The sequence below is a fragment of the Paralichthys olivaceus genome, chromosome 1 (genome assembly GCF_024713975.1).
Source record: "Paralichthys olivaceus isolate ysfri-2021 chromosome 1, ASM2471397v2, whole genome shotgun sequence".
In the NCBI taxonomy this organism is placed as follows: Eukaryota; Metazoa; Chordata; class Actinopteri; order Pleuronectiformes; family Paralichthyidae; genus Paralichthys; species Paralichthys olivaceus.
In genome coordinates this window covers 3,036,319-3,056,288 of record NC_091093.1, presented here as the reverse complement: position 1 = coordinate 3,056,288, position 19,970 = coordinate 3,036,319, and the positions used below count along the sequence as shown (strand labels likewise).

The window sequence follows — 19,970 nt, the reverse complement described above, 5'->3', positions numbered from 1 at the left end:
GCAACACTAATAAGTTATTAGGACACTTAAGTGACAGAATGTGAAATTGACTTTGTGTTTGTTTGATTGGCTTTAAAGTTTAGGATACACGTATTTAAACACATTGAAAAAAGTCCAACCTTTTGAGCATACACAGTTTACACACACAACACCAGATGTAACATGACACACACAGCCAGGACATCATGGTTAAAGTGACCAGAACAATCCGAATTCATGATCCGACATCATCAATTAATAACTAAATAAATGTGATCGTCAGTTTGTGTGGAGCACAACAGGGAGGAGAAGACACGCGCACACGCAGGAGTGTGTCCCACACTATAAGAGACTGTAGTTGCACTAGTACGCTGAAGAATATCTGATTAATTTACATAATTGTCTAGTTCTCAAATATCAGATAATATGACATATTCAAACCCATTTCCAGGAAAAACATAGTATCTTCTCTCCTATGATTTTTAATTGTGAAATGTCAGTGCAGTTTTGACCAAGGATTTCGTCGAAGGCTGGGCAATGTAGCTCGTAAATTGTTTCCCACACATCCCCCAGCTCCTCTGGGGGGGGTTCTCAAGTTGTCAGGACATGCAATCCCTCCGATGTGATCTGGGTCTGCCCTTTGGTCTTCTCCCAGTTAGACATGCCTCAGAGAGGATGTCCAGGTGATATACTTGTGTGAAGGCTGAACCACCACAACAAACTCCTCGACACAAAGGAGCAGCAGTTCTCCTTGAAGCGGTTTTCCTCATGTATGTGTCTCCCGGGAAAAGCCAGGTCTCTCTGCCAAGTAAACTCCTTCTGAACATGTTTTTCTCTGTTCTATCATTATTGCATTCACCTTCCAGATCTCTGAAGGTCAGAGTGTACTGTAGCTAGACTGGTAAATTGTATAGCTTCACCTTCAATCAAACGACAATCATCAAGTACAGCTCAAAATATTCCCCAAGACACTAGAACTATCGATGAAGCAGCTGAACAAATGAATGGAGACTGCAGACATCAAGTCATCCAAGGTTCATCTTTTTCCTTGATGGGCATGCTGTTTTTTTTTTTTTATTGACTTATTATTATTATTATTGAACCTGTGCAAAGAATACATGTACGAACATTTTGGAAACGGGAAAATGTCAATGCTGACGTGAAGCAGATTATTGATCCACTTCATTATTAACATTAAAACCAACAGCGCTATTTGTGCTTGTGTGACATAACTGTTCCATAAGAACCTTCAATTGAAAAAGATATAAAACAACTGACAGCAAATTACGTTTACATAATATTAAACAGCATAGTGGCAAAGTGGAGTCATTAATAGTTTTTTATATCATCTATGAATGTATCATTAAGGATGAGTGTGTGTAAAATCACTGCAGTGAACGTGACTGTGCCATCGGGTGCACAGAGCGCACTGGAGAACACTCTCAAAAAGACTTCTATTCTCAAATAAGATCCCAGAGTGAACACTAATGTGTGAAGTAATTGGTCCGATGGCTCTAAATATATAAATACTATGGTGACACTCCTGCATAATGCTGCGTGATAAATGCACGCGAATGGAAGGATGAGGAGGAAACACAAAGATTTTTTGTCCCATAACGATGATTGATCTGCTGATATAGATTCTATAGATCTGTGATCTTGGATCTTTGTGCTGAACTGAGTCCAGTATTAGATCAACGGAACTGAACCATCCCAGTATAAACACAAGCATTTAATAATAATTCTGTTATGTTTTATAGATTGGGGAAATCAGAGTTGTCTCTGAATTTAATAATCCTGCAGTTTTGGATGATTCAAATAGTCGACATAAAAAGTTCCTCCACATTCTGACAGTGTGGGGCGATTATTTTTTTGCCTCCACCTTTGAATTAGATTTTATTTTATTTCAGGCTGCGTTCTCTCTATCGTCCTCAATCTCACTCACTGTGTTAACAGCAGCAGTGTATCAGAGTATTTTCTTTATCAGTGACGTCACTGCTGTCCCATTAAATCACACTTCACCTCCACCTCACTAACAAACACCTCCTTTAATCGCTTGATGCCATGATTCACTGTGGAGACCCCTTGGTCAGCAGTATAATTTAATATTCAGGAGGTGCTTCACATTGACCATTGCCTATGTGGGTGTGTAGAGGGCGGGATATGAGGCAGATCCAAGTCTGAACGTTTCCACGTGCACTGTGATTCATAAAGTGAACATTGCTTTCAGGTGTGCACATTTTTATAAATCAGATTTTTTTTTTTGAGTAAGCCATTTTTGGCTTTTGTGTGCACGTACACTTTTAGTATGAATCCTACGCATTGTTTTGTAAATGAGGCCCCAGATTTCACACTGTTTTCCCTGGAATCACTGTGATATGACCCAGCTCAAAGTGCACAGGTACTAAATCCATGGACCCCTGACTTGTATGCAAGTGTGTGACAGTGATTTGTGATAACAAACTTATCTGATTTTGATAAGTTAAATAAATGATTCCTTGTGTGTGAATATTTTTTTCAGAATTACTAAAAAAATCACCGGTGATCAAGTCATTACAGCCTAAAGTTCAAAGTAATAGCTTTTAATATACCGAAGTTCTGAGGAACTGCTGTTCAAATGTTCCTTGCTGCAGATGGTTCATCTTCTCACCCCTGCTTGGGAGTCAGCAAAAGAAACATGCTGTTGCATGTATTAAGTGTTGTCAAAGTAGGATATTAGGGTGGATTGATCATTTTAATCAGTGAAATCCGTTAAACCATCTGTAAGATTAGTGTTAATAAAGCAGGAGCTGCCGGACAACCTAATGTAGCATAGTTAATCAGTGTCACACCCACTTCTCTAGGAGGAAAGAAGCAATTATTACACATCTCTGTGTTTCATTAGCTTACACTGGCTGTGTGCGAGGCAGGGATTCTGTGAATCAAGTGAAATGGGTTATTTCAGACACTCTGAAAACAAAGGATGACATTACCTGGGCCTTAGCTATGGTCCCTACACTAATACAGCTACTTAAGTATTGTCAACGTTTTTAGCAATACGTTTACATGAAGAATGTGCAATTTTAACGCAACAAAGTACATATTGCACTGTGACACATATGACACTTACAGTATTTATAGAGCAACATCTTGGAGATGGCAATCAGTCAATTTACTTTGTTAGTTAACAAGATCCTGTCTCAGACAAAATGTAGGAGTAGTGTCCTGTTGGAAGATGTCAGGAGATGGCGATCAGGCAGAGGTGTTCTATGAGAGAAGAGATGTCTCAGAAGCACTCACAGACAGTGAGTCCATTTAACACAAGTTATTTTGTGACTGACAATTAATACACTTTTTGGAACAAGTAGCATGAATTCCAACCATGATGGCAGACATCAAAATGTATCACACTAACAGATGTAAAGTATAATAATAGATTGGCAGTGAATTACATGAGGTACGTAGGGCTCTCAAGAGACATCACAGTATGACACCGCATGTTGAAATTCTGCACCTTATCAAGCATAGTTATTCATACTAGCCATGTATCAGTAAAGCTTATGTAAGCAAACCTCTGTTTGATCGAAGTGGTGTGTTTGTCTTATATGTATCTGTTGAGAAATCTTGCACGCACTTCTATGACGTATCTGTGGGAGGCCAACTGCAAAAAAGTCAGTAATTTCCTAACACTGTCATTATTACTCCCCTTGTGTTTGTTGAGCCAAGCTCAAAAGATAGTTTCTGACACATATTTTGCAAAACAACTGAGGCATCCGCACAAGCCACTCTCTTGTTTCGACCACTAGTGCTGATGCTATTTCAGAGCAAAAGATTTATGAACCTAACAGACATAAATACAGAAAGCTCACATACACAAATAACACTGAAAGTTTCAGTTTGCATTACTAGCTAAGTTAAAGGTTCAGTGTGTAGAATTTAGTGACATGTAGAGGTGAAGTGTCATGTTGCAGCTGAATACTCCTCATTTCATCCTCCCCTTCCCAACATGATGGAGAACCTGTGGTGAACTTCAGTTGTACCCCCCCACCATGTAAATATAAAGTATTTAAATATAAAGGGCCATTCTATGATAAAGAAAACAATGAAACACACCAGTGAAAACATCGCTAGGATTATTTTATATTCAATTTCTGCCAAAAATCCCTTTCACCTAAATCTTACACACTGGACCTTTAAACAGACAAACAGTAACATTTCTCCAAATCTGAAGTCTTCACATCATTAAGCCAAAAGTTAGTTGACCTTTGACATTTCGCAGCAGTTTTCTTTTTGCATGTCCCAAGACAGGGTGAACATCTTCAATTGCATTTCCTTTGGCGCACTTATAAAAACCGAAATACAGCCACAGTTCAGACGCAGTCCTCTTGGAAGATAAATCTCTGGAGCACTCCAACAGCCATGTTTTAATTTGTGCAATGCTGTGCCTGCCTGTCTGGGAGATTGTTTTAAACTTTGGTTGATGTTGGACTGTATCAATTCTTCAAAGCGCAGTAATTAAACAAGATTTTCCTCATAATTAAAATTTTAATTACCACCAGAAAATTTACCAGTCTACATGAACCCACTGAGACCTAGTTCCCAAATATGAAATGGAATCAGCCAATCGTTGATAATTGGTACAATCACTTAACCTTATCGTGAATGCAAAACATTAATTATTTATTTATAGCCATTGGATGATAAAACATGATTCCTGTTATTTTTCACTGAGTTGATTTTACTTTTCTGTCTATACCTTGTACAGCTTCAGCACAGCCAATCAGCAAAGAGCAAAATGATTGACAGTTAATGAATTAATGAATGAATGAGATGGCACAATCAGACAAATGACAAAATACTACTTGTTCAAAGCCCAGCAACCCTTTGCCAAGAGGTTCCACTAATTATCATAATTTAAATGAATGTCTCTGCTTGCATTATTTAAAGGGAAAGTTCAGAGAAAAATGAAAATTCACTCATTATCACTACGCTGATGGAGGGGTGGGTGAAGTGTTTGAGTCCACAAAACATCTTCTGGCATTTTAGAGGCAAACAGTGTTGCAGCAAAATCGAATACATTTGAAGTCAATGATGAGTCCCTCTTCAGACTTAATAAAACAACAGAAAATACATGACGAGCCTCCATACTGCTCGTTTGGTGTCATCCAAGTGTCTGCGAGCCCTATTTTACGTCTGAAGAAGTGGTCGCCATTTACTTCAACTGTATTGGATTTGGCTGCAACGCTGTTTACCCCCAAAACTCCAGAAGTGTTTTGTGGACTCAAACACTTCACCCAGCACTCCATCGGCAATAGTGGTGAGTAGATGAGTGAATTTTCATTTTTTGGTGATCCATTCCTTTAAGAAGCTACATTCTCAAACATCAAGTTGTGTTTTTAAGTTAATAGTTTTTTTTATTCCCCCACCAAACAAACTCAGATGTAATGATGTGGTAAGCATATTTGCTACTAGTTTAGATTTGATAAAATAAACCAAACCCCCTTCATGTCATTGCTTATGTCTGTGTCAGGTAGCTAGCAGGTGGTCTAAATAACAGCTGGGTTGCTCACATTGTGGATCTTGTTGAACTTTTAATCAAATTGTATGATTATTTTATGTTAATATCTTAATAGCTGTAATTTAAACCTTGAATTAGAGCTACTCTGTCTGTCAGTCTGTGCCCTAAGTCTACTGTTGCACTGACAATGATAAACAGACAACATTGGGCAGTCCTGACCAAAACACCATGATCTCAACAGAGGGTAATGTCATTGTCATCTTTTAAATCCTGCATTGTCTGTGCAAATAAACTAGTTATTACCCTTTTGTTTCAAAGTTGGTTAGATTGTCAACACTTAATGTTTTCATGCTGCAGATGTTTTGATGAGGTTTCCTGGTTAGGAATTGCAACCGTGTGTCAGAGTGGTAAGATAATATGTCTGGAGTCAAAGCATCTCAGCTGGACTTTTGTAGAAACCAGCAAGAGCCCATTGGCAGTATAATTTAGTTCTCCAATCAAGCGTGATGCTGGGGTTTGACCTACTTTTTGTCTTTTGTATATCATACATCACTTGTAGAGTTTTTGTTGTTGGAACAACACTTTTCACAGGTGATACTTGTTTTTGTTATTGTTCTGTTTTCTATTGTTGTCCAGTTTTTCTCAGAATGTGAATATTTTGAAGGCTGTGGATGAATAACTAATTTTTAATGCTGGATATCTTTGGAGCCAAGCCTTGATAGATGGCCACAAGCCCAAAGTAAGGTCAAATACATTTTTAGTCCATTGTTAAAGCTCACTTGCTGTTCTATAAACTAGTTCTTGGACACACCCCACAGTGGACAGCGAATATCTGAGGATCAAAGATGCAGTGTGGGTCAGTAAAAAAAAACAATAAGATTTTGGTGTAGATAAATTTTTTCTCACCTATTTATTTTTTTGCATTGCAAGGTAGTATTATGTATGACATGATGGCAGCAGCAGAATGACGCCAGAATTCTACAGAAACTTTTGTTGCCGCTTTACAGAAAAAAAACAACTAATCTGAAGGAACTTCATAATGCAGCAATCCTGAATAGAATAATATGACTTTTTAAAAAAAAAATCAAATTAAGATTCTTGTATTTCTTGACAACATCATATGCCCTATGATGCTAGTATTCAGTATTTCATTTAAAATTGTACCCAAATCAATGAAAACAATCAGCTGTTCAAGTCATGACAGTTTTCCAAGCCTGTATCTCCCATTTATACATGTGTGCTTGAAGTCAGTAGGCTGCAGTTGTTACTCTAATATGTGAATTATTCATTGTTGACATGTTGTAGTTACTGCTTGTCAACATTTATTGCTTGATAACATTAAACCAAGAAAATGGTTAGACATCTACACCAAACCCTTGATTTATACTGATTTCTAACTTAAGATGCATGAAAATATTAATTGCTTGATATAATTGGATTCTGTAATGGATTGTTATTTTATAAGATGACATACTGCATTCGTGTAAGAAAATGCTATAAAACCAAGCCCTAATAGTCATAACTTTAAATCCTGTGTTTTTCACTCCTCTGTCACAGTTTTCTCTTTGTAGCTGTGTCATTCATATAAATATTGGGTGAGATAATACGCACGTTTGACAGCCTCTTCTGCAATAATTCAGCCTGTATACCCGACCAGAATAATAGTTTAATTCTATCTGGAATGAAATTAGCTTGCAATTATTTCCCTGCATTTATCTTCCAACTAACTTCTATCTGAACAGCAGGGCACCATGACGCTTAGCTGCTACAAGTTGTAGGCGAGGATGATTAGTGAGGAATATGAATGCATGGCAGACACTGGAATTTGATACAAGTTAATCCAGGACACACAACAGTGATCATCATTTAACTAAATGTGTGTGAGTGAATTACACACAGACATTAATACCAACTTTGCAATGCATTTTGAATTTTTGACCAAAGCCATCAGATTTGGAGCTAAAGCAGTAATGCAGCTGCACATTTGTTACATCTCCAGTCCCTCTGTGGTCGAACAGTGATGTAGTCACACTCAGGCAATGTCATATTGGCTGTTCCATCATAGGCACCCAATGCTCTCTGGACAGCCAAAGATAGCTCTCGCTTGACATTATTACAAACGTGTCAGCAAGTGTGATCCGCAGCACCATCTGCAGTGTGTGTGGAGCGTGACAGGGTCGTTATTTGTGGTGGAAACTGGACCACTGGGTTGGATGAGTCTTTGAAAATCCTGGTGTGATCATTTTTCCTGCTCTCTGTTTGATAACACAATGCCTGATCCAGTAAGTGGGCTGAACCAGTGTTGTCCATTTTAAAAAAAATCACACAATGCACTTATCAGCACAAAGGGACATCAATTTTATAAATGGATAACAAGCTCAAAGTGTTTCCACCTTCTGCAGCCTCACATCCATACTCCCATGCCTTTGCTTTCTTTTTCTGGGGAGAGAAACTATCTTGCTTCTCTCTACCATTTTCTCCGTGTTTGAGAGTTAGTGACAGGCAGTTGTATGATAATCATCAATTGAATAATGTGAAAGTGGGACACTGAGTGGATTCTGACATTCTGTTCAGCTCACGATTGAAATCCCTAATTCAACGGACTCAATCTCCCCAAATTAGTTATTATATATATAAATGTATAAATCAAAATCATCCATTAACCGTGAAGAGTACTGTATCTGTGGTTAGCCTGTCATTCTTTCATGTTAACCCTTAATATGTGTCTGTCTGTCCTCACTCCACAGTATTGACAAAGTGTCCAAGGTGGCATCCCCAGTGCTGGTGATCCATGGTACGGAGGACGAGGTCATCGACTTCTCTCACGGTCTGGCCATGTACGAGCGTTGCCCCCGTGCTGTTGAGCCCTTGTGGGTGGAGGGAGCAGGCCACAACGACATCGAACTGTACGCCCAGTACCTGGAGAGACTCAAGCAGTTCATCTCCTTCGAGCTTTCCACTTCCTGAGGGGAGCTCAGCCTTCAGGCTGGGATTCATCTCACCACAATCAAGAAGCCTCCTCCTTATCACCTCCCAGCTCCCATTGTTGGCAAAGGGCTGGAGCAACTTCATCACACTGTGCTCCTCTGTCCCTGAAGCTGTTTCATGCTGGTAACATGTTGTACACCGGAAGAGGAGATCCTTTTAAATTGTAGAGGTGCAGCTGAGCTAAAGACCAGTCCCAGCAAGATGTACAGCTTTGGCTTTAAATTTAGTGCTCCTTCATGTGGACCCGGCCTACCAATGAGCCCAGGCTTAGACACTGTTTGCACTCCACTGCAGCTCTCGGCCCCCCTCCCTTATTTAGTGTCTCTCAGTGTGAGCGTCACTTTGTCACATTTCCTTTTTCTCTCCCACTGCTTTTCCCATGATCCCTTGCTTTCCTTTTGACTGAGAGTCTTTGCAATGTTCAAGCTTGATTTTTTTTGTATTCTTTTATACCAGGTGAAGAAGTATCAATTTTGCACCAAGTAATACAAATTGAAGTTTTGTACTTTTTATGTATTTTTAAGTTGCCATTCAGGGTTGATTATACAGTTGCACTTTTAAGGTGCTGACATTTTCAGGTAATGATTTTTTTCTGTCTTTTGAAGATGTTTATATGGATTTCTTTATTGGCATTCCATGTTTTTCTCAACTTCAATTGGTTTGTTTTCTTGTTTTTTTCCAGACGTGTGTATAAAAGCTGTTAACCAGAGTGCATCCCTGCGCATCTGGCCTTTTATAGCTGTGATCTTTTGTGGTCCCTGGTGCATGCAACACCTGGCGTATAGGGGAAAGATTGCACCAAACTCCATTGAGAAATATAACATTTCACAACATGCCTTGCTTATTAGAACACACACACACTTTGACGATTCTGGTAACGATTTTATCAAACTATGTTGGGGGAATTTAAAGATCCTCACATCTCTGGACCATTTGACATATTGGTATCAAATTGTATGTCGTGTCACGGCAAGTGTGTGCAACTGCCAGTAAGCAACGCAGCAATGAACATCCCCGATGTTGGGTAATGTAGACGTTTACCTCAATAGAAGAGAGAGCAACATGTATCAGGGCTGCAGGTCTGTTAACTGGACATGTGCTAATGAGACTTGACAACTGTTTCCAACGGGAACACACTTGACTCAAAACTGTAAATTGAAGCCAGGCAGCATGGTGCTGGGTTTACCTGCGGACTAAAGACACTGAACTGTGAACCCTACACTAACGTATTCAAGGTGCACGTGCTGCTGGATTTGGATGTGTTTCTAACTTATCAGTCATTTCACACTACAAGTAAAGCCTTACGTTTCGTACACATTTCACCTAGACATTTCTGGCCTCTCGTGGGACTGATAACTGCTGCTATTCATTAGAAGAATCAATCAGTCGCTCATATGATAGCCAGACACTGTGTGCAAGTGTGTGTTGGGGGGGTGGGGGTACTGACATGACAGCGTGGTACTAAAACCAAATTCAGCCTGACCATCATCGTCCCTTCGGTCCCCCATGTGTTCCCTCCTGTAGTGGGAGCTCTGAATGCCCCTCTTTTACAAACACTGTTGTCTTCTGAGCCTTGTGACAGTCTGGAGAAGAAGCTGGGACAAGAACAAAGACCACTGAGAGATGTATGAAGATGAAATTAAATATTGATCACATTTGACAGTTGTGGACATTACAACTTGTATTTGAATGATTTGTTCTTTTCCTCAAACAAATGGGGGGGGGGGAAAAAGAAGTATAACACTAAAGGATGAAGTTTAAATCACACCAAAAAATAAGTGAAACACTATCACATTGAAGAATAAGCTGAAATGTCTTCAGAGGTAAGTTTATTTTTGAAGCAACCTGTGATGATTGTTGACTGATCTGTGTATTGCTGTGAAGTGGTTTGTCAGTCGGGTGTTCATGTTTTCTGGATAATGAGCCTTTCATCATCTCTAGTGTATTTCTTCTAGCTCGTCTTTTTAAAGGAAAGAAACACCCTGATCATTCTTTTGATACTGACATTTTTACAAAGGCTTCCCAGTCTAAATGTTGATAGATTTACACTGTCTGAAGCCAGTTTGTATGATAATCCTCTGTAATGGATAATTCAATATCTTCTCTATACATATTAGCCCTTACATAGGGCAGTCTAGTCTCATTGATTTTAACACTGGATATGCAAATAAGACAGATGATGCTTGTAGAATCAGATTTTGTAATGTGTAAAATTAAAAAAAGATAAGCCTTAAATATACCATGGAACAGATTGTTATACATGTGATAGTCGTTGCCAGAAGGCGGCACAATGGATGTTTTAATGCTAATAATGGAATAAAGGATGCATGAAAGTATGTGTGACCTTATTGTTCCACTGTGTTTATACAGTCAGCCTTTATTATGACCTGTCCTTACTTTCCAGAGGCTTGGTTCACTCTATAGGAACTGGCTCATTTACAATGTGCAGTTTCCCCTGAAGCATCTGTGTCTGTATGAAACTGAAAAGTCCTCCCTGCTCACTATTGATTCCTCAGCCTGATTCCATGTCAGTCATTCAGTTTATCTGGTCTGGACCACGTTAGAAATCATACTGTTTGTCACATTCACAGTTCACAAATAACCAATTATAATAACATTTCTGTGTTAAGTTTGACTCCCTGTTCAATGTTGCCCAAAACAAGTCCACTAAGGGCTCACGCATCTTAAATGAACATAGTGCCTCAAAATTCTCATCTAACTTTTCCACTGGTCTTCTTGACCATAATCCTTATGAGTCATCAGATCCAAAACTTTAATTAATGGCTTCAATAATACCTGTCAAATCACACTGGATATTAGAGCACCATTAAAACAAGAATGAAATCACTTGTTAACACCTCTCCATGGGTTGATGACAGAGAACTTAAAAGACTGTGCAGAAAAATGAACGGAAGTGGGAAAAGACCAAACTTCATGTCCACTACTTACATATGAAAGACCTCTTAACTTCTTATTACAAAAGTAAAACTGCAAGAGCAAACTATTTCTCCAAACTAATCATGAGTGATCACCATAATCCCAGATTCCTTTTTAAAACCATCAATAGATTGATAAACCCTGCTCCTTCTGCCCTTCTGACCACTTCACAAAGTGAAAAAGTTTTTATCTTTCTTTATGGAAAAAATTCCATTACATGCTCACATTAGGAAATGTCATCAAACACTATAATGGGATATCATATCATTCCTATGCTGATGACACCCAAATATACTTGTCCTTCAAGCCAGACAACGTTAGCCGTGTGAGTGTCCTAGCAGAGTGGCTATCTGCCATTAAAGAATGGATGTCACTTAACTTTCCTCAGTTAAACTCAATACATGCCTCAGCCAATCCCTGGTAACTCGTTTGCAGCTTGTTCAGAACACTGCTGCTCGTATTTTAACAAATACAAAACGTTGGGCTCATATCTCGCAAATTCTTGCATCCCTTCATTGGTTACCAGTTAAATTCAGGATTGATTTTAAGATTCTTTTAATAACTTTAATGACTAACATGCAACGTGTAATTACTTTCTACAAAAATGAGACTTGTAGAGTTCATGTATGATGTTCTTGAGGTCCCTCTCCCTTCTCCTGACCCCACCACCCCGTCTCTCTCGCTATTCTCCCCCCTCATTGCCACCCAACCCATCCTCTTTCCCCATTTTTCTCCGCTCACCCTAACCGGTCGAGGCAGCCGCCCCCACTGAGCCTGGTTCTGCCAGAGGTTTCTCCCAGTTAAAGAGGGAGTTTTTCCTCTCCGCAGTCGCCAAAGGGCTCGCTCATTGTGGGAACTGTTGGGTTTAATATGACAGCTTCTGACTCTGCTACCTATGAGAGAAGGTATTTAGTTCAATCTAGTTTAAAAATAAATTAATAAATAAATAGAATAAAAAAGGCACAGAGGTAATGACGTCTGATCTACTGAGCGGGCCACATGGCTTTCATAGCACTGCCATACAAGCCAGTAGCCAGTCAGATTTACCTTTAGCCTCTCTCAACGTCATTGTGTTTAATAGGCTGAAACACCTGATGACACCGAGGTACAATTGAAGATATTATTTTCCTTACAACAACCAGTCTTACAAAGAGCTCAAATGTGATGGTTAAACTGCTCCGTGGCCCAAATATGTGACTGAATTGAAAACCTTTTTATTAGAATTTATTCTTCTTCTAGCCATGGATTTCACTATTTTTCTTGTGAAGCACTGTGTAACTTTGTTTAGATAAGTGCTATACAAACACAGTTATTATTATATTATTTGCTTGTATTTGATTAAAATAATACAAACTATCGTATAGTAAAATCTTCTCATTGTAATTTGAGTCCGAAAATGATGTGATGATGAGTGTCATTAGGTAGTTAGCTACTGAACACAATCGTCAATGAGGCTGCACTGCTTCCATTGTTGTATCACTGGCCAAAAAACATCACTCTTAGAGGTCAGGAATCAAATTTCAAATGATTGACTGGAACCAAGACAACAGTAGGCCTCCATTAAACAACCTTGCTGAGGTGTACAGGGACAGTAGTTATTTTAGAAGCTGCTTCTTTCAGGATTGCAGGTGAGGCTGATGCTCTTATGGAGTGTGGACACAGAAGACAAGTTATTTTTCACTTTAGGAAGGATTTTGCAACTGCTGCCTTATCTGTGTTAATGCTTGTGCCATTATGTTTGCTCTGCTTTAGTACTGCCATGTTTTTAGCTGCTACTATTTTGATGTATGTCCCTTTGAATGCTTACTGTGATACGTCTTAATCCTGTTGGATGTTTTATTGTAGTTTGTGCACTTTAGAACCACTTCTGTCCTCATATTTCACAAGTTTGCAAAGCTTACATTCGGTTGACTTCCATGCATTGTACCCATTTGTTCCTGTGTGTGTGTGTGTGTGTGTGATACATTAGAGTGAGTGGATGGCAGCATGGAGTAAAGGGTTTGGTGAAGGAAGCTGATCTGTGGAACAAAAAACCCCTCTGCAGGAGTGTGTGGGAGCTGAATGTCAGTGTGAGTTCACAGCAGCAGCTCTTCTGTGGGTTTCTGTCCTGCATCAGCTGTGGTTAGTTTCTAAGCTGCTTTCTGAGCTCTGCTGGAAGCGACATGCTGTTTCAAAATGCTCATTGCCTCCTCCTGTCACTGAAGACTGGCAGCAAACACAACTCATAATCTATGAAGCAGATTGTCATTAGGTTAAATCACGTTTTTACATGAAGTGAACTTGTTTTTCTTAAACAATGTTCAGCTGTATTTTGCAATTTGCATTTTTTGTATTCATCTTTCAGAACTCACGGTGGCAGACTAATAACACTTGGTAATGTAGAATTTTTCAATATTAAATATATTATTTAGTGTTCCTGGTCAAATGTGACTCTTCACAGAGAGTGAATGTGTAGGTTAGTAATGAAAGCAGAGAACTCAAATACACACAAACGCACCACATCCACCACACGTCTGCCAGACAAATCTCCCTTTCCATCCTGTCACGGAAACCAAACATTCTGAGCAAAAATATTATGAGAGGCAACACGAAAAGTTCTCACAGCCAGTCGCAGTCACACATTCACACTTACAACAGTTTCCTCTGTTTGCCCCTCACACATGCAGCAGCTCAGATTCACTTGAATACTACACTGAGCTTTCAAGGCTTCGCTCTCTCATGTCACCCTGTGGCAGCAGACACAAGATGGTGGAAGAGGAAGATCTCTCTCTGTTTCATGACCCCAAATGAGAATGAGAATAATCAACCTGGTGAAGTGCCTGAGGACGATTGAGACATGGAAGTTGATATTTCAAATTGTGAGGATTGTGCACTGTAAAAATGTGGCGTTGTCATTTCTGTTATAGTTCAAAATTGTTTTGTTGACTTTTTCAGTACGTTCAATATTCTGTGACAGATAGCGTGTGGTGACTGCTTTACTGGCAGTAATAGTTTGACGTGTCATATTGTGTTGGTTGGAATGTGTAACATATGATTGTGTCTTGTCATATTGCTAATGACAGAAAACCTAATAAGCTGCTCATCCCAACACCACTATTACTAGTTTTTAACCAGCAGTTTATTCCTTCTTTATGTGTTTGAGTCCCTTGTGTAATGTCCAGAAAAACTAGCTAACTAATGGAGCTGCAGCAATTACATGGTCACGGCTGTCTAGTGTACCAGGTAGGCTGTATGCCTGCATGTCTCGTACTTAAATCCAGGTAGGGTGGAATTATTTTACACACAGTGATGCCATGTCGCTGGTGAGGTGTGCACACAAGTATGTTAATGCTTTTAGTGTCAGTCTGTGAGGAGTAAAGGCAGATGTCACATTTTCTAGAGGAAAAGCAAGAGGATAGAAACAGTGATGGATGGATGGCTCACAAATCCTTGGATTTTCTGTTCTGTTAATTGTAGTGTGCATGAGATCTGATGATGTTCTTCCGGAAGGTGTGACCAACAGACTCACAGGCTGTGGTTCTCTGCAGATCAGAGGTCAGTTGTCTGTTGTTCACATGGGCTGTGTGTCCGCTACTGGTGGCGGAGCTTCTGGTGTATCTACTGTATTCCTTCAATACAAGTCTGATTATGTACTAAAGTGAATGTTAGGACACCACAGTATGAAGACATACATCTTCCAGTTTGTTGATGACAATCAAAGCCCTGTTACAACAAAACATGTTGTTGCACTGAAGCTAAATGTTGTGCATTGAACAGATGCTGTAAATATGAATTGATATTAATGTGTAAAGTTGCACAACTGCCTCTCTCTGTGTACATTCAGCCTTTAACGGAAATTCCCCAAATAATAAATATGACCCTCCTAAGTGGGTTTTTTGGAAGAAGAATTAAAAAGTGATCTTGGTTGGCCACCACTGATTTAGGTGATCCTCTGTGTACACAGATAAGCTTTAATAAATGTGTCAGTGTACAAATATGATATCAGCACATTTGTTCATTTTATTTTATAGATTCATATATTGGTTCTGCTTCCACCCTCTGATCCGGACAAATGTGCAAATAAAATCATGGTAACTATATTTATCAGTGGTAATGTATTTTGATTACAGACAAATATGACCACCATTAACTCGAGCATGCCACTGTGACCAGCTTTATCTGGTAAAGTGTAAACCATGCTGATAACTCCTGTGCTTAACTTAACTCATCTGCAGTGAGACCTAACTTTCGGCTTCTGCTTATATACGTATACATTTACCTTTTAAAGATGCATACTCATTAGCTTTGATTGGCTGAACTGACAAAAAATGCTGACACTGCCAACTGCAACTCAAAGGGCTCATTTTGGTGTTTTCCATTTCTCCAGTGGGAGGGGAGGCATGTTAGAGGGAAAAAATGAGAAAAAAATAAACACCACTGTCAAGTGAGCAAAGAAAACTTTTTACAGCAGATGAGATTGGCAAAATCCTTCGGAGGAAATACACAAGAGAGGCCCAATTTAAAGATTTGTGGGTGTCTTTAAAATAACAAGTGACAAAGTACCTTGAGAATATGCACAGTGCGGTTCACTGTACATTATGTTAAACTATAATAGTTCATTTAGAGTCAATTTTGAGCTGTGGAGGCGGCTGAATGATCGCAGATATTGGCACAGACCAATCAGAGAAAAGCCAACTGCAGCACCTGTGATGTTGGTATCAAGAATGATGAGTCTAAATGGGGACAGAGGTTTAGAGGTTTGCTTTTATTATTCTCAGTAATTAGATTTTCGAGCAATATTGCTCACCTCACATCCCCACCAGTAAATTCATTTAAAATGCAATGAAATGTCACACACAAGGACAGAATACAGAGCCTTAACAAGTGGGAGTAGCTGATCAACTTAACTCAGGGCCCGAGTGCAGGCTATACCACTGGGTCCTCTGTCCATTTTCACTGTCTAATGAAAGACACTCAGCAGCATGTGCACACAATAGATTACCAATTACAAATATGCAACCATCATCTCCAGGATTCAGTTGCATTACTAGAATCAATTAGAAAATAGCAGAATGCTACACAAACAGAAATGGACACTGCAACAGGTGCAGCAAGCATATGCATTAACCAGACGTCCTTTCAACAGTCAACAAAATGGAATACAGCCAAGTCAATTTACACATACATGTAGCCGGACAGCCATAACTGTAGGCTGTAAATCTGGGGATAAACTGCCTCAGGTGTGTGCACCATGAACTTCTTGGTTTTCATTGTGGTGCCCATGTTAAGGGACCGTGTATTTTTTTTAGACATTACATAAAACTGACACCTTTTACTATAACTGCAATATGCCATGTAGTTTATACAGTAAAAAGACACAGTTTTCCAAGGCTCCCTCTCTCTCTCTCTCTCTCTTTCACCCGCCCCTCTCTCGATGCCCATGACTGTTTTCAAGTCATATCTCTTCAGTCTATGGGCCGCTGATCCGCTATGATTGATCATCATTATTATTCATCTAAAGAAGGATAGCTCTGGCAATAGCAGACACGTTAGAAGTGTGGACACGTGTGTAAGCCGCAGCAGTTCAGCAAACTAGTCATCATGCACATGCAACGCAGGCAGTGTGTCCACCGTAAAATAAACATCATTGCAAGTGCAGTCAAACAATGAACGCACACGGACACGCATTGCATTTCCAGATGGTTTCACAGCTACATGGGCATGCCAGCGTCTATGATCGCTGTGGTGCCACTCAGGCTCTTACATTTGCAGGCTGGACTCACTGGCAGCATGATTCATGTCACCTCCACAGGAAGCTGATAATATCTTAGCATGTTTGCTCTTCTACCATGGAGGTTACCTGGTTTTCTACATCAGGGCTCTGCTATAAAGAATGTGTCTCTTGACAAAGTGGTGTCCACAGACGCCTCCCTGAGAGAGCGGAGGTTAGGTAATGTTCAGGTGTTGAGAGGAGACTGGACAAATTCACATCAACCAACTAGAGCTAGCAGCTTTCTTGGCTCCAAAGCACTTTCACCTGGTATTGACAGGCCACCATGTCCTGGTCAGGATAGACAACACAACACCGATTTACGACCTGAACATTGCAGAGGGGAACTCAATCACTCTTCCTGTCAAAGGTGGTATTCACTTCCTGTCTTTTAGAGCCACCTGTCATGGGGAAGCCCATGCCCTAGGTAAGAGACAGTCATGACACACACGTTCAGCAACTAGGGCTGCACGATACTAGGAAAAACCTGTCAATGATCTAAAAATCTTAAATGTATTATCTAGGGCAGCAGGGCTCCATCTGATCGGCCAGACACTCCCACTGTTTGGGTAGACATATTTCCAGCAGTGTGTTCCCAGTGGAAGAGTCCAAGTTGTCTTTTTGGAAGACAGGCTGTGAAAGCGGCCTCTTTAAAAAAGCAAATGTTTTAAAAAAAAGTTTTAAAATAGCTGGAAATGTATTTATAAGTGACAACCTATTGTATTAAAATATATCTGTCCTTGTGAATGATTTGCGGGAAGTAACTGACACCTGTATAAAAAGCAGAGGGCTGGAGAGTTCAGTCTCAGTTTCCCACTGCTGCGGGCCCTTTTTTCTGTGGTATAGCCGAAAGTTCAGTTCAGTCCTCAAGTTGACTCTTGTTTTTTTCATAATCATGTCTTTTGTATTTTCCTATCTTTGCGAAAATAGTCTCCATTGATAGAGTTTTGTTTTTTTCTAAATTTTGGCAGATCATATTTTTTTCCCTGTAAATATCTGCATGGGACTTCACTGCTGTAAATAAATATCACTTGGACTGCTGAACTTGGTCTGCAACCCTTCTTTCAAGTGTCTGGCTACTCGGCCAACACTCACACCACCCACGTTCCACCCATGACCTTCTCAACAGAGAAGGGAAAGAATGGTGCATCCACTAGTGCTGGAACAAATTGTTTGGTCAGGGCATAAGTGGTTCTCTCTGCCTCCAGAGCAAAAAACACTTTATTCCTTTATATGAGCGATCACAACGCACCTCTGAGGAAAGATGCACTAGCACACTTGTGGCCCTATAAGCCCCTGTTTATGTTCCCCTCAGTGGAGTTGATGCTGCCTGTTCTGGAGAGGGTGAGTTTAACCCTGGCTGCTTTCTGTTTGCTGGTGAAGACATGGTTTACTGAGAGACATGGGCAAGGAAACTTCAGTGGTAACGTTTGAAGGGCTATTCTTGAAAAATATCTCTGCTGCGGCTAGTTGGTCATCACCAAACACATTAACATTTGGATGAGACAGCCCTTTCAGTGGCTCATGCTGTTCTTTCTGCTGGGACCACGATGCATTAGATATGTGAAGATTGGACCCCAGTTTTGGTGGCTGCTCTGTGGAGCGTGTACACATACCTGTACTAAGGGAATTGACTGAAAGGGAACAAAATGTTATTACTAAAACTACCGTTCCCTGAGGGGAAGACCTTATCGCCCTACTGTGCAGCTGCGGTCAGTGAAGAGGAATCTATCTGAAGGAATACCGTGTTGATGGATGTACAGTTTATATGCACAGACAGGGCCTCCAAAAACACTGACACAGGTCATAAGCCTTAAAGACTGAATAGAGATGTCTTTGGTCAGTCCACGTGGTTGCACGATATCCTGTATTTTATGTGTTTTACCCAGACGAAATAATCAGTCCCTGCATTTTTCACTAACATCCTTGCAGTCCACTTGCATATGCGCAGCTAGGATGGCCCGTTGCTATGAGGACGTTGAGAAGTAGGTGTAGAGCTTTTGTACAATGCCAAGTATCCTTCAGCATAGATAGAACAGCATCAGCCACAATTTAGTTTAATGTGTGTGCCCCATGTGGCACAAACAGAGCTCTTGGACTCATTTCCAGGAGTCTGACTTGGACGTCTCTCATGTTTGACCCACCATCATAGGACTGTCCTCTGCAGTCCTCAAAAGGAATGCTAAAGGGATAGTTCACAGACAAATTTAATTTACTCATTATCTACTCATGACTATGCCAATGGAGGGGTGGGTGTAATGTTTGACTCTACAAAACAGTGTTGCAGCATAATCCAATATAATTGAAGTAAATGGTGACCACTTCTACAAACATAAAAAAAACAACTTAAAAAACATTAATGCCCAAATAGGCTGTTCCTCCAAACCAGCTGTGTCCCACTCAGCAGGGTCTGGTGACAGTGCAATCACATATTTACCCAGTTATAATAAAACCATCATTGATACTTACTAAATGAAACTTAGGACTATACAACAGGGAAATTATATATTTTGTTTATGGTATGCAGTGATGCACACATACACACATGGGCATGTACAAACACACCTACAGAATCTTGCTGGGGAGAGGTTGAAGCCAATGGGTCTTCATCCTCATCCTCAGGCTTGGAGAACATTTGCAAAGACACCTGTGTGCCTGAGGTGGTGGATGGCTTCTCCTCTGGCCCTGTATTAGAGTGTTGTTTTTAATATTTCAGAGCTAGAGCTGAATTTGCATTGAAAGGCAGTTTATGAGTTTACTTCCTAAATACATTTGTTGCAGAATAAAATAGATGCCATTATTCACATTAATCAGAATTTG

The 19,970-nt window shown here is 40.0% G+C and overlaps 1 protein-coding gene across 1 annotated transcript in view; it reads left to right on the top strand.

The window, feature by feature from the left end:
• The window catches only part of abhd17c (abhydrolase domain containing 17C, depalmitoylase), a 28,328-nt gene extending 17,528 nt beyond the window's left edge, over positions 1-10,800 (top strand). The window contains exon 3 of the mRNA XM_020080175.2: positions 8,224-10,800. Within this exon, the coding sequence (XP_019935734.1) occupies positions 8,224-8,443 (220 nt within the window). The 3' untranslated portion in view covers positions 8,444-10,800. The remainder of the gene's footprint in view (positions 1-8,223) is intronic.
• The last annotated feature ends 9,170 nt before the right edge of the window (positions 10,801-19,970 follow it).